Source organism: Trachymyrmex cornetzi, unplaced genomic scaffold, assembly GCF_001594075.2.
Source record: "Trachymyrmex cornetzi isolate Tcor2-1 unplaced genomic scaffold, Tcor1.1 scaffold24, whole genome shotgun sequence".
In the NCBI taxonomy this organism is placed as follows: Eukaryota; Metazoa; Arthropoda; class Insecta; order Hymenoptera; family Formicidae; genus Trachymyrmex; species Trachymyrmex cornetzi.
The window spans coordinates 1,173,831-1,187,366 of NW_017297060.1; the positions used below are offsets into that span (position 1 = coordinate 1,173,831).

Genomic DNA, 13,536 nt, shown 5'->3' on the forward strand with positions numbered 1-13,536 from the left:
AAGATGTACTGATTATAGTTTTAATTGCAAAAACACGTATCCAAATAGCATTGCAGGACATTCCAAGGATGTCCATTTTAAGTCCAATTTATGTTCTCACGTCTATGTAGATATAAAATAAATATTTATTATTGGAAATAAAAGAGATATCCTGTTTGGAACGCTCTAACAGATATTTAATTATGTTCGCATTTGATTTTAGATTTTTCCCTCCAATTAAATATTAATTGTATAAGGGCAAACAAAATGAAAAACAATACAACTTTGTCCTATATGACATACACAGAAACTTGCAGTAACATCGCTACAACAATGCAACATTGCATATTGTAATGCAAAGTTACAAAGAAATTGCTAATATCTTTTTTGCAATATTACTTCAGTAATATGTAGCAATATTTCAAAAATACTGTAGCAATATTTCAAAAATATTGTAAAAAATAATGTTTTATGTTTTGATCGCGAGCAGTACTTATAGTAATACAATCGGCGGAGTTCAACTTCTTGTATGTAAACAAAGATACAGAATAGAGAATAAAAAGTGCAGAATATGATTAGAAATTATACATACGTGCCAAAATGTAATGTTAATATAATGGCATCTAAAATATTAAAAACACCAAAACATTATATTGTGAAGTTACTGCAATATTACTGCAATATTATAATACTTCTAAGTTAGACATCTTAACATTGCAATGCTGCAATGTTGCAATAATATTGTAGCAAATTTTCATAACGTTTTTGCAATATTGCAATCTTTCAATATTTTTGAAATACTACAATCCTTCTGTGCCGTATGCAAACGGATAAAAATCATGTTTAATCAAATGTTATTTGAAAAATAATAACATCTTAAAGTAGGATGCAAAAATATTTTTCAAACTTTTACAATTCTTAACTCCCTTGAGATATAAACAAAATTAAAAATGTATGTATGCTACAGATACAAATTTAAGGTTCTTGAGTAGTTACCTCAATCATATTGAATCGTGACGTCATAAACGAGAAATGATACGTTGATTTTTCTTACATGGCATTTGTAAGTAAAGAGAATTAGGGTGAAACGGAATGATGAGATAACTTCAAAATACTTGCAAAACTTGGGCTGAGACTATCCTTATCTCCTCTTGAGAGTCAGTAATTAGTCGAAAAAGGCACGAGAAGTGATAATAGGTTATGCACGCACATTGAGTAAAAACTAGTAAATACATTTTACGTGTCTTTTACGACTATTTACTGATTGTCAGGGGAGGTAAGGACAGTCTTGGCCCATTTTTACAAGTGTTTTAAAGCGATCTTATCATTCCGTTTTATCCAAATTCTTTTTCTGGCTTGGCTCCGTAGCCTTGTTATTACGTATTGTTAGAATTTATTCGTTGGAGCCTATATCGAAATTAAAGCTTAAAATAAAAAAAAACTTATAAATATCTTTAAAAACGTTAAAAATGGGTTAGTCACCTTTTCTTATAAAAAAAAATGTTTATTTTAACGTTTTCAAAAATATTTAAAAAATGTTTTTAAAGTGCTTTTAAAAACATTTTTTAAAATATTTTGCTGATTGTTTGCTGATTGTTTGCTGATTGTGTATGACATTATTATATAGTTATAAAAGTTTGACCTCACTATGACACTACAGATCAAAATAATAATATGATATAACAGTAACTATTTAACGTTTTTGTTTTAATATTTAATAAATATTTTTTAATGTTTAAGAAAACGTTTTTTAACATTTAAAAAGCATTTATTTAAAAAATGTTTATTTAAGATTTAAAAAATAATTATTTACATTTAAAATATTTTTTTAATATTTGAGAAATGTTTAACTCCAATCGTTCAGCGACGAAGTTGTTTCCTCCCTCTCTCTCTCTGTCTCTCCCCTCTCCCCCCTCCTTTCCTCTCTCCCTCCTCACTTGATACGATTGATATTATTTTTTATTCGCGATGTTCCTAGAAAATTTGAAACATAAAGCGCCATATTGTATGTTTGACCGGCTGCCGCAATGGCGAATTGATTTTCGGTAAATAATAGTATAAATTGCGAATATGATTACAGCTTACGAGACGATATCATGCGGCTGTGTTGCTTATTAAGAAGGAACGGAGTTGATCCGCGATCGAGACTGGAAAATGGTATGAATGACATTCACAATTAACATAATCGTGAAATGGTAATGCAAAAGCGATATATGTGTTGGAAGAATGATCTTAAATAAAATATCGCAAAATATTTTTTACTGTGCAAATCGATATTATATTTAATTGGCTTAATATATCACACAAAATAATATTATATTTAACATAACATAGCTTAAGGTAATTTTTTCTGTTATATGATTTCTTAATGCTTCTCGATTAAGAAATCATAACAGATCATATAACAGAATCTTTATTCATTTTTATAGAAGCTACAAATAATCAATCAGTAGAGAACGATATAGAAAAATTTGGACTTTATCAGATAGTAATATTCGCATTCATCGGTATAACATTGATGCTAACGGCAGCATTTTCGTTTTCTTACATGTTTACTACGAGCGAAGTTAAATACAGGTATGTATAAAATAAACCTATTTGAGACAATGTCAAACTTTTATTTGTGATTAAGAGAGAATTTAAGAAGAAAAAAGCAATTGTTTAAATTGAAAATGTAGATGTTTAGTGCCGGAATGCGAGCATGCAGAGAACACGACGTTCGAACCGCCGTGGTTGAATGCTTCCGCGCCAACAATCAACGGAGTCATTTCTCGTTGCACGCGTTACGTAGTACGAAATGATCAACTAGGTACATGTACAGAAGCATCGTTCACCAACGTCACTCGCGACTGTGATTCTTGGATTTACGATCCGGATGAGTATACGATACTCAACGAGGTAATGTGACTTGCAGTAATTAAGGCGTATTTTTAAAGTATTTTTAAACTCGCCGAGATTTAACGGCAAATTGATTTCCTTTTTCTTCACTTATTTCAATGTAGTGGGATTTTACTTGCGATGATAATCAATGGAAACTCACGTTAGTGGGCACAATACAGAATATCGGTCACATTGTCGGTTTAATTTTCACTGGATACATATCTGACAGGTGAGAGAATAAAATATGTATATACAGTGAGTGCAAAAAGTATTTGTATGTAGAAAATATTTTTAAAAAAACTTTATTTTTAAAAAGTAAATATTATCCAGCGAGAAATAAGTCGAATCGATATAAATACGATAATTTCAAGATCAATTTGACGTCGATTCGATGTTTAATTAATGATCAATTCTCGTTGGATAATTAACAATTTATTCATATAGAATAAAATAGACCGTATGTGTCTTAAAATTATATATACCAAAAAGATGTGTATTAAATATAGAAAATATATCATTTGAAAAATAAGCGAAAATTAAAAATTGTATTGTTTGAATGCTCAAAAAGTATTCGTACAGCGAGAAATTTTGCTTCTAAAATCAGTAATACATGTGAAGCTCGTTTATTTGTGTTAGAACAGAATATATTCATTGTATAAAATTGCTAATTAATATTTCATAACGATAACATCTTCTTATTCTAATTATACATTTATGTTCGGATATGTACAGTTATTGTGATATCTTTTGTGCTTTTCTTGCATTCTTGCCTGCAGGTGAGTGTTTTATTTTATTTTAGAAAAATTAGTGCAATTAATAACGTGCAATTCCCTCTTAGAATTGGTATTTTTACAATTCATCTTTGGCATGGAACCAAATTGAAGGGATTTAAATTTACATTTGAGCAGTCACTCGATCTGTTTGTGAGTTTGCAAGGAAATCTCCACGTGTTTAAATTTCTGTATTTCACTGATGATGGCCTCAAATGTTGGCCGAAATGTTCGGAATTTTAACATAGTTTCTTAAATACATCTATGTAAGAAATTGTCACAAGTTTTTATAATTGTATCTGCGTTCCAATTACCGCGCCTTACTTTCATTTGCCTTGTATTGTTAACGTTTTTTTTGCTAATTAATGTTTATTTTCTACAAATAAGATTTTTTTATAACAAATTGTATGAATATTTTTTGTTCTCACTGTATGTATATTGTTTAACGAGAAAATGCATCACTGTCATGTCCATCTGGTGGCAATACCACATGTTCACGAGCGAATTTTAAGCTTAGCCTTATACTTTAAAACTTTAAATTCTAGAATAAAAATAATAAAACCTTTAATTTTTTTAAAAATTATTTTAAAGTTAGTCTTTAAAATTTTTAGATTACTTTAATAAAATAAGCTTCACACTTTAAATTACCTCAAAATTTCTCAAGTAAACTCTTAAAAAGTTACCTTTAAAAACCTTAATTTCATTTTGAAGTAAATTTTTAAAAGTAAAAGATAAATTTAAATTTTATTATATTATATGACTAATTTATAGTCATATAATATTATTACGCATAATAATTAGCTATTATGTATAATAAAATCTAGGATTATATTTACATTAAATTAACTGTTATACGACCATGTAACTTGTAAAGGATGATGTTAGTCTCTTTCTATCATATACAAAATAATCGAAATGATCAGTCTAGTTATATAAATCTGTGAATGCACATCTGTGGGTCCATGTTTACAATTTTATTTCCAGATATGGGAGACGAGTCGTTTTGACGATGGCGACGTTTTTATCTGGAGTTAGTGGTTTGATACATTCCTTCTCCGTGAATTATTATATGTTTCTCGTTTTCCAATTCCTTAATGCTTTCATAGCAGCTGGAATATACGACGCGGGATTCATTTTAGGTGCGTTAATAATGGTACAATAAATACGTATCTTTGAGAATAAAAAATATATGCGACACCTATAAACGTTATACTTATACGTCCTATTCTGTTTATAAGTGTTCACAAATGGTGCAGCGGAACAAATTCTTGATGCAATGCTCTTTATTCGCGTTTGCAAATACGCGGATGCAAATATGCGACATATAAATTTTTTCTAGTTGTTTATTTTGAATTTACGTGGTTTATTAAAATAATCAAATTGACAGAACTCGTTAAATGCAAACCGTAAATAAGAAAAATTTAATAGTCAATTACGAGTAGATTGAAGTTTGTGTTGCTAAAACATTTATTTTCATTCCATGATGAGAAAGAGAGAGAGAATCAAAATAATAAAATAAATGAAGTCTAAGCAAATATGTACGTTTATTAAGATCATAGTTACAGCTTTATGGAACATGCATTTAGATCTATATAAAAACATATTCTTTGATTCCCGCTAAATGTAAAACAAAAATATGAAATTTTAGACCCATCTTGATCCTCTCGAATGCATTAGAGTCGAACAGATTTCAAAATATCTTAAGTACTGCAATATATCTTGGATCCTTATTAATCTTTTTACATTTGTATACACACACATATATATGTATATATATATGTATATATTTCTACACCATAAAAATGTTGTTAGTAGCATATTACGTAAAAGTCATTTAATACAGGTAAAAATTGTTGTTATTTTCCTCTTTATATTTTATATTTCCCTAGCTTAGAATCACAGATTGAAATCCCTGCATGGATTTCCCAATATTTATTAATTCCTCTTGTTTCTTTTCAACTTATATGTAATTTATATGTGGTTTAATTTATATGTGGTTTTGTTCGCTCTCAGGGATGGAGATGATGGGAGCGAAAAACAGAGTCTATGGAAGCACTATTATCAGCTCTATGTACGCCATAGGTGAGATTTTATTGGGATTGTTCGCCAGTTGGCTCAGATCATGGCGAATGCTTCTTAGAGTAGTGTACGGACCAGCGCTGCTAGCTATTTTCCTGCCTCTAGTCATTCCAGAATCAGTTAGGTAATTCTTTTCAATCTTAATGAATATTATCGTATCGGGATATTCTGATCGATTAAAAAGATTTTAATTTTCAGCGAATATTATCTACAATTTATTAGATTACATTTATTGATTTACATGTGCAATCGATTCCGGATATTTATCCCGAATTCAGTTGAAAGTAACGTAATTAAAAGTTTGAGAGATTTTACAAATTAACAAAAGCTAATAAGTTTTTATAGACTCTTTAAATTAAAACAATTTTAAAAAAACATATGACATACAGTACAGGCAATAGGAGTCAACGCTGGTTATCAATTAGCGAAATTCTTCTTAATATTAAAAATATAAACCTTGATTTTTTTTTGAACGTTTCCACTCATACTTTGAGTCTTCATCAGCAATCTTTCCCCCTAGCGCAACGGTTGGAGTATTGCATAACAAAAGAATATCTCCAAAGTTTTTCCTCTCAAAATTTAACTATAATTAACTGTTGTGATGTAAGTCACACACTCACAAAGTTACATCACAACAGTTAATGGTTAAATTTTGAGAGGAAAAACGTTGGAGATATTATTTTGTTATGCAATACTCCAACTGTTGCGCTAAAGAGAAAGATTGCTGATGAAGACTCAAAGCATGAAACGTTCAAAAAGTCAAGATTTATATTTTTTGTATTCAGAAGAATTGCGCTAATTGATAATCAGCGTTGACTCCTATTGCCTGTGCTGTATATTATATGTTTTTTCTAAATTATTTGAAAGATTTGTTAGAATTATTTATTATCTTAATTTTAACTTTTTATACTAAACTATTAATCGGAACTTATTAAAGAATTTTTATATGCGGTAGAATTCTTTTTATTTGCGCAAAGTGTGTATAACATATAATATAATTTTGAAGGTGGCTACTATCTAAGGATAAACACGAAGAAGTAAATCAAATATACCATAAAATGGCCCGAATGAACGGTTTGCAAGTAACAGACGAGGCCATCAATACGTTCAAAGAGCTAAGTGTAATTAAGACTAAAACGGTACGTCTCTTTTTTGTAAATCCACATGTCTAATTATAACATTAAAAATGTCTTATTTGCAAATTGGCTACTGTTATCTAAAATATTGTTCGTAACTTTCAGTACAGTAAGCAACTTTTGTATTATTCTCTATAAACGTCAATATAAAGTAGTGAGTTAGATATGATCTTTGTGACTATGAGATTGATATGATTTTTCAGAAAAGCGAGCTAGTGGTATCGGACGAGAGAAAACCGATTGTGCAAGTTTTACATAGCTCAGTGGTACTCATTCGATTGCTAGTCTGCTCGTTCTGCTGGCTTGCGAACGCGTTCATTTATTACGGAATGTCGTTGAATTCCGTATCGTTAGCCGGGGATAAGTATATCAATTTCGTGCTAATCGCGGTAGTTGAGATACCAGCATATTACATCAGCTGTATATTGAACAATTATATTGGCCGTAAGCCAACGCTTTCCAGTGCATTTCTACTGAGTGGAACATTCTGCTTCACATCTCTGTTTATACCAGCAGGTAAAGAGATAAAAAAATAAATTTCTCGGATATAGACATTCTGTTTTTTCATTGATGGATCGCTTGTGAAAGCTGTTGAATCGAATTTACTAGAGAAATTTTTGCAAGGAGAGAATTTTGAAAGTATTTTTTGAAACAATAATGTCGACAATGTGCACTTTGCTATATTATGTCTGCTATTATTTAAACTGTGAAAGTTTTCTTTCCTATTTCTTCCTTTTTTCCATGAAATTATTACAATCTCTATATTTACATATGTCCTCGTTGAAATCGCGAAGTTTAATCTATTGCAAGCGCGCGTGAGTTGTAAACGCGCAGAAACATAAGTTGCAAATGTGTGACACGTCGCATGTTACCCAAGTAATACTTGATTGTGACGATAAAGTCGAGATGATATCACGTTTTGACTGATTGTGAGATTTGACGAAATTGAATTTTGTGTCATTTATCTGTAAATTGTATAGTTACTTAAGTACATATGTAATCTACATCCAAAGGCAAAAAGCGTGCTAACGCTACGTGTCGGTGTCGTTCAGCTTAATCGCGACTGTGTTTATATAATTATGCTGGTTATAATGGGTTACCATGAATGGAGCACAATCCCGATAATTTATCGCCACTGTTTCAGGAGCCTGGAATTATGGATTTTTACTTTTATACATGGCTGGGAAGTTGTCTATCGCTATGGCGTTTTCGACTGTGTACCTCTTCACAGCAGAACTGTTTCCGACAACACTCAGGAATTCCATGCTCGGAATTTGCGACATGATGGGCCGCATTGGGGCAAGCTTATCGCCGCAAATACCTCTTTTGGTAAATCAAAAGACACGTTGCAATAAACAGATGCTCTTTTAACTCGCGTTTCTTAGATTGTGCTTTAATAACGTTATACCGTAAAGGTGTGATAAAAATATGGTATAAAGTATACTTATAATTACTGTTTTTATTGCACGATTTTATTTAGTATTTGCAATTTCATTAATATAATAAATGTAAATATGATTTCTAAAATAACTACACATATATTTCCGTTTTTAAATTTAATAAGTGTGATATAATTTATATAATTGGAGTAGTATTTTATAATATTTTGTTTCGAACAAAAAATATTCTGCAACAGCATATTTACAATCTTTTTTTGAAATTTTCAATTACTGTTCAGAAATTTATCATATAAAATATACTGTTTTAAATGTTTCGTTAATTATTATTTATATTTCGTTAATATATTCATATCTTTATTTATGTTCAGGCACGAATAATGCCTTCGCTGCCACTAATCCTATTCGGGTCCATGAGCATGATTGCGGGCATCCTGTCTCTGATTTTTCCGGAAACTTTAGGATTGAAACTTCCAGACACCGTACGAGAGGCAGAGGAGATCGGCAAGTCAAACAAGACTCGAAAAATCCCGGATCTTAATACACTGCCGTACCACATGAACATTCGCTAAGGACGTTTTATACAAATGCCTAGCACCTCGCTGTTCGTTTTGCCATGCATTTTTTTAGATATAAGTAACTTTCCTCTCTTCTACATTTTATAAAAATGCTAGTTATCTCTTCGCAAGATGCTAGCATGTGAATGAAATCATCTCAAGCTTTGAGATTCGTGTGATAATAATATTATGAAATATTAGTTCTTTTTTTTATGTATTCACCTGAGATATCATGTCAATTGTGATCATGACTAATATATTACGTATCGTTATAAAATTATGACTATACTTACATAAAGAAAATTTTGAAGTAATAACTATTACCAGATTATTACACAATGAAGAAATCAAGAGTTTTTTAAGGCTGCGTTCGGGAAACACATTATCAGCGTTTGTATCATTCTATCTTTATTATCTCTCTCTTTCTAAGCTCTCTCTCTCTCTCTCTCTCTCTCTCTTTGTTTCTTTCTCTTTTTCTTTATGCTAAGAAAATAGTGACAGCTTTTAAAAGTTTAATCTAAGAATAATCACATGTACCCCGATTCTATAGCTTTTAACAACAATATCATCAAAGTAGGTATTGTTATATTGTCATTACGCAAGTATTATACATAATAATGATAAAAAAGCAACGATATCAATATAACGGTATCAAACTGTCATTAAAAGTTACAGAATCGAAATGTTGGGGTGTTTTTCGTACCCTAGCGTTGGAAAACTCACGTCACAGTAGGTTTTTTTTGCCAGAAATTCGTACTTTTCATCAGAGTTTCCGAGATTTAATCTGCATTATAGAAAGAATTTATGACGCCTACATTCGTAGTACTTTCTTCTTTGGTACCAAGCTATTGGAACTTGTTGAAGTGCGTAGAAACTAAAAACATTTCAAATAATCGTTATGTAATATTAAAAGTACAAATACGATAAGAGTGTATCATATATTATAAATTTGAAATAATAATATAAATTGAATAACATAAGTTAAGGTTATCAGTACTTATAATATATGCATAATAAATAAGTAATAATGTATAATTGGAATAATTAAAATAAAATAAATATTGTATGAAAACATATTATATGTAAATGCTTGAAATAATAGCAAGTAATTGTTATAAATTTATCTAATACAAAATAAATTTATTAGTAAATAAATTAGCTACTAAAATTTATTATAAATTAAACAAATATTTTAGAAGATATCGTATTAATATACATTTGTAAAATTTATACTGTTTTACATATTATCAATCACACACATACCCGTGCGTGCGCACGCATGCACAACACTATATATAATAATTTTATTGACTATATATAGTCCACTTGATGCTACAAATGCTTTGAAACATTCTTTGATTGGTCAATTAATAAAATTCTTTCTTCTGATTGGTCAATCAAATGCTTCGAAGCATTTGTAGCATTAGGTAGTTAAATGGACAGCACCCATTATCCTGTATCAAATAAGGTAATCGAACTCTGTATTGCCTCGTATCTAGTACCCAATATTAGTTGTTTGTGAATTATACAGTGAATTTAACAGATAGCATTAGTAATTGAGTCGTGCATGCTGTCCATCTAACTTGATTGCATTAGTTCATTGATCAATTTATTTATTCTGTTATTCAGTAAAATAAAATGCAGATCGTCGGGATTGTGATGTAATATTTCATAGCTAATTGCTTTCCATAATTAGAGATTGGTTATTGATTTTCGTAGACCATATTATGATAATAATATATGATATAATTTGAAACAAAAACTTACGAAACGTAAACGTTCCTTTACGAAAAGAAGGAAAACATACAGTCATATTGGGAACATATGTATAAACCAATAAGATAAAAATGCTACCTTTTCTTAAAATCTTCGTTGCACTCATGTAAATATTTGAAAACGTTTCATTATTCTTTTAATGTTCAGAAATATTTACTCTTTTGAATATATCAGTTTTCAATTTAGGACTGCAAAAAAATAGAAAAATTCAATACAAAGCTTTATAGGATCTAGTTACCTTTGTGATTTTTCTAATTTTTTGCAGAGTTAAACATTGAAAACTGATGGTCAAGATTCAAAAGAGCAAATATATGTAATGATCTCGCGTTCATGTATATATGTCAAATTGAAAAATAAAATTCAATAAAGTCGCAGTTAAAAGATGACGTCATCTTGATCTTGTTCTGATTTTTCATCTTAAAAGTAGTTATACAGTAATTATTTTTTGAGCGCATGTATTTGGTTAATATTTATCCTAGCACTTTTTTACTATGTTAAATCGCTTATCTCGAAAACACTTTTCGAGGACTTTCCGGATATAAGAATTGTCCATTGAAGATACATCTGCCAATAGTCTCAACATTTATTTCTTCACAATAAAATAAATCGTTATTCTCCCATAAATTTAGCCGTTCTATGAAAATGTTAGACTTGTCTTATTATACTTGCTCAAACATCGTATGGTTATCACCGTAAAATGCATTTACCTTCAAAGAGATAGTACTTGTTATTTTTGCGAAATGGAAACAGGTAGGTGTATACAAAGTCCAACGGGTGTCCGGCAGTGGTGGTATTGGCTGTAATTCATGAATTCACTCATCGTTGATTGTCCATGTGGACGAACAAAAACTGTATCGTATAGCTTGCGTCTCGTGTGCGTAGAGACGGGATTTACAGCGTTTAGAAGGCTGAACGCCCTTACTCATGACGGATGTTGGACTTATTGAGTGCTCTGTTTTAAGGTAATAGAATATGTAGATACGGTCCGCACGAAGAAGAATACGTGCGCTTAAAATATTCTGTCGCTTTTGGATCGCGATAGAAGCAAGAATCGTAAACGTCGACTTGGTGAAATCCTTTTCCAAAAAGCGAGTGTACATAATACGCAAAGAAAAGAAGAAAAAGAAATACGTGGTGTTCTAATATTATCAGCTATAATTACATTAAAGTATGTATTTTGTGCGTAAATACGTCGAAATGCCAGTGCTATTGTGCAGATAATTCTATTATATTGAACTGTGTGGAGACTGATTTTTAAAAGTATCGAAACAAGATACAGGATTAAAGTAAGATAATAATATGGATATATTCTTAATAGTTCTTACGATAGTTATTGTTATGGTTATTAATGTATTCTCGACAGGTGAGATTTCCAAAGCATATGAATAATTTTTTTAGTTGTAAAAGCGTAATATATATATATATGAAGTAAACGATAATAACAGCTTAATAAGTTTTATTTTTAGTCTAAGAACATTTGAATCTATCACTTGTAGAATTAATTTATCATTGACTTAATTTTTTTTAAATATTAGTAAAATATTAGTAATTTATAAAATATAATTTAATCCAATTTTAGAGCTTCGAGTTTAGTTAATTTTAAGTTGTGTGTAATTTCGTTATTTATAATTAATTATATATATTATTATATATATAATTAATTATATTATTATATATATATATGTATAAATTATAATAATTTACAGGACCACAAACAATTTTTTGGAGAAACACAAATCAGAGTAAGTGTTTCCTATAGATTTTGGATCTCGGAATCCGAATTCGTAACTCAATAAGCAGAATGTCCAAAATTAGCTTAAGTATAAGACAATTTTATGACATCTTTAACAGCTGTTCTTTAAGAAATATCTTTATTATACGATTCATAAAGAACTCTGAAAGATATCTTAAAATTGTCTTATACGCCATTTTGTTACATCACGTGCAATTTTTTTTAAATAATCAAGAGAAATAGAGGAATATTTGTAAAAATTGAAATATTTAAGAAAAGAGCAAAAATAAATGTCATTAAAATATGATCGCAAAACTCTGATTTAAATATATTTTGATAAATTAAAGAAAGTATAAGAAACAAAAAGAATTTACTAATGTTAGGTATTATAGTCTGACGTGTTATAAAACAAGTTGGTGTAAAATACTGTTGTGCAACAAACAGTCAGGCGATTTGCGTCATGGAAGGTTTTATTGTAATTGTTATTTTATCTTCCAAAAGTAATTGTTAAAATATCTATTTCTGAAGCTAAAAAACCTTTCATAACACGCAGATCGTCTGACTGCTGTAAAGTAATACTTAACACCAATTTGTTTTATGGAGTATTAGAATGTGTTTATTTTAGAGCAATGATAAAAATTATAAAAGCGGTGATAAGAGTTGCGATAATGACTAATTACATGTATCTTTCTTTGATGTGTTTATAGTGGAGCTGTAACGATAGTATATTTCTAACTTCTGACTGAGGTGAATCGTCTCCGAAAATGAGTGATTCAGAAGAACTACTATTACCTACAGATATTATAAAAGGGCATGTTGAAGATCTGCGTAAAGTACTATTACAAATGCGTTTTTTTTAAGTGGAATAATATGTAAAAAATGTTTAACGATTTCAAATTGGTTTATCCCTGAAACTAAGTGTTGCGCGTTACGAAAATATACAATAGTTATGAAGTGAGGAATGGGAACGGCAATAGTGGCACGAACACCGACAAACTTCAATTATAAGCTTAAAATTATAAATTCTGAACAACATTGTTATAATCGATGACAGCATAGAAGTTCAAATTTCTCTTTCTTAACAACTTTTATTGCTGGTTGACTACAAAGCCTCGCTCCGCGCTCCAATATAAATACTTAATTATATATGGAAACCAATGCATTTATTTTCGCTACTTCGCTAGTACCGCTGTACTTATCGTTTAATTATGATTGCTCCAACATAAATAC

The 13,536-nt window shown here is 29.9% G+C and overlaps 1 protein-coding gene across 1 annotated transcript; it reads left to right on the plus strand.

Annotated features, from left to right (window-relative positions):
- Positions 1–2,075: 2,075 nt before the first annotated feature.
- On the plus strand, positions 2,076–8,863 carry LOC108761112 (organic cation transporter protein). Its single transcript, XM_018507465.1, has 10 exons — positions 2,076–2,136; positions 2,409–2,556; positions 2,658–2,877; positions 2,982–3,088; positions 4,614–4,768; positions 5,643–5,832; positions 6,715–6,847; positions 7,048–7,360; positions 7,989–8,173; positions 8,613–8,863. The coding sequence occupies exons 1-10, from the start codon at positions 2,076–2,078 to the stop codon at positions 8,811–8,813; spliced, it is 1,713 nt and encodes a 570-aa protein (XP_018362967.1). The 3' UTR covers positions 8,814–8,863.
- The last annotated feature ends 4,673 nt before the right edge of the window (positions 8,864–13,536 follow it).

Excerpts from the sequence above, each read along its gene's own strand:
- LOC108761112 (XM_018507465.1), top strand. The coding sequence starts at position 2,076 with ATGCGGCTGTGTTGCTTATTAAGAAGGAACGGAGTTGATCCGCGATCG. Across the intron at positions 2,557-2,657 it reads ACGAGCGAAGTTAAATACAG|ATGTTTAGTGCCGGAATGCG; the intron begins GTATGTATAAAA and ends TTGAAAATGTAG. Across the intron at positions 6,848-7,047 it reads GTGTAATTAAGACTAAAACG|AAAAGCGAGCTAGTGGTATC; the intron begins GTACGTCTCTTT and ends ATGATTTTTCAG.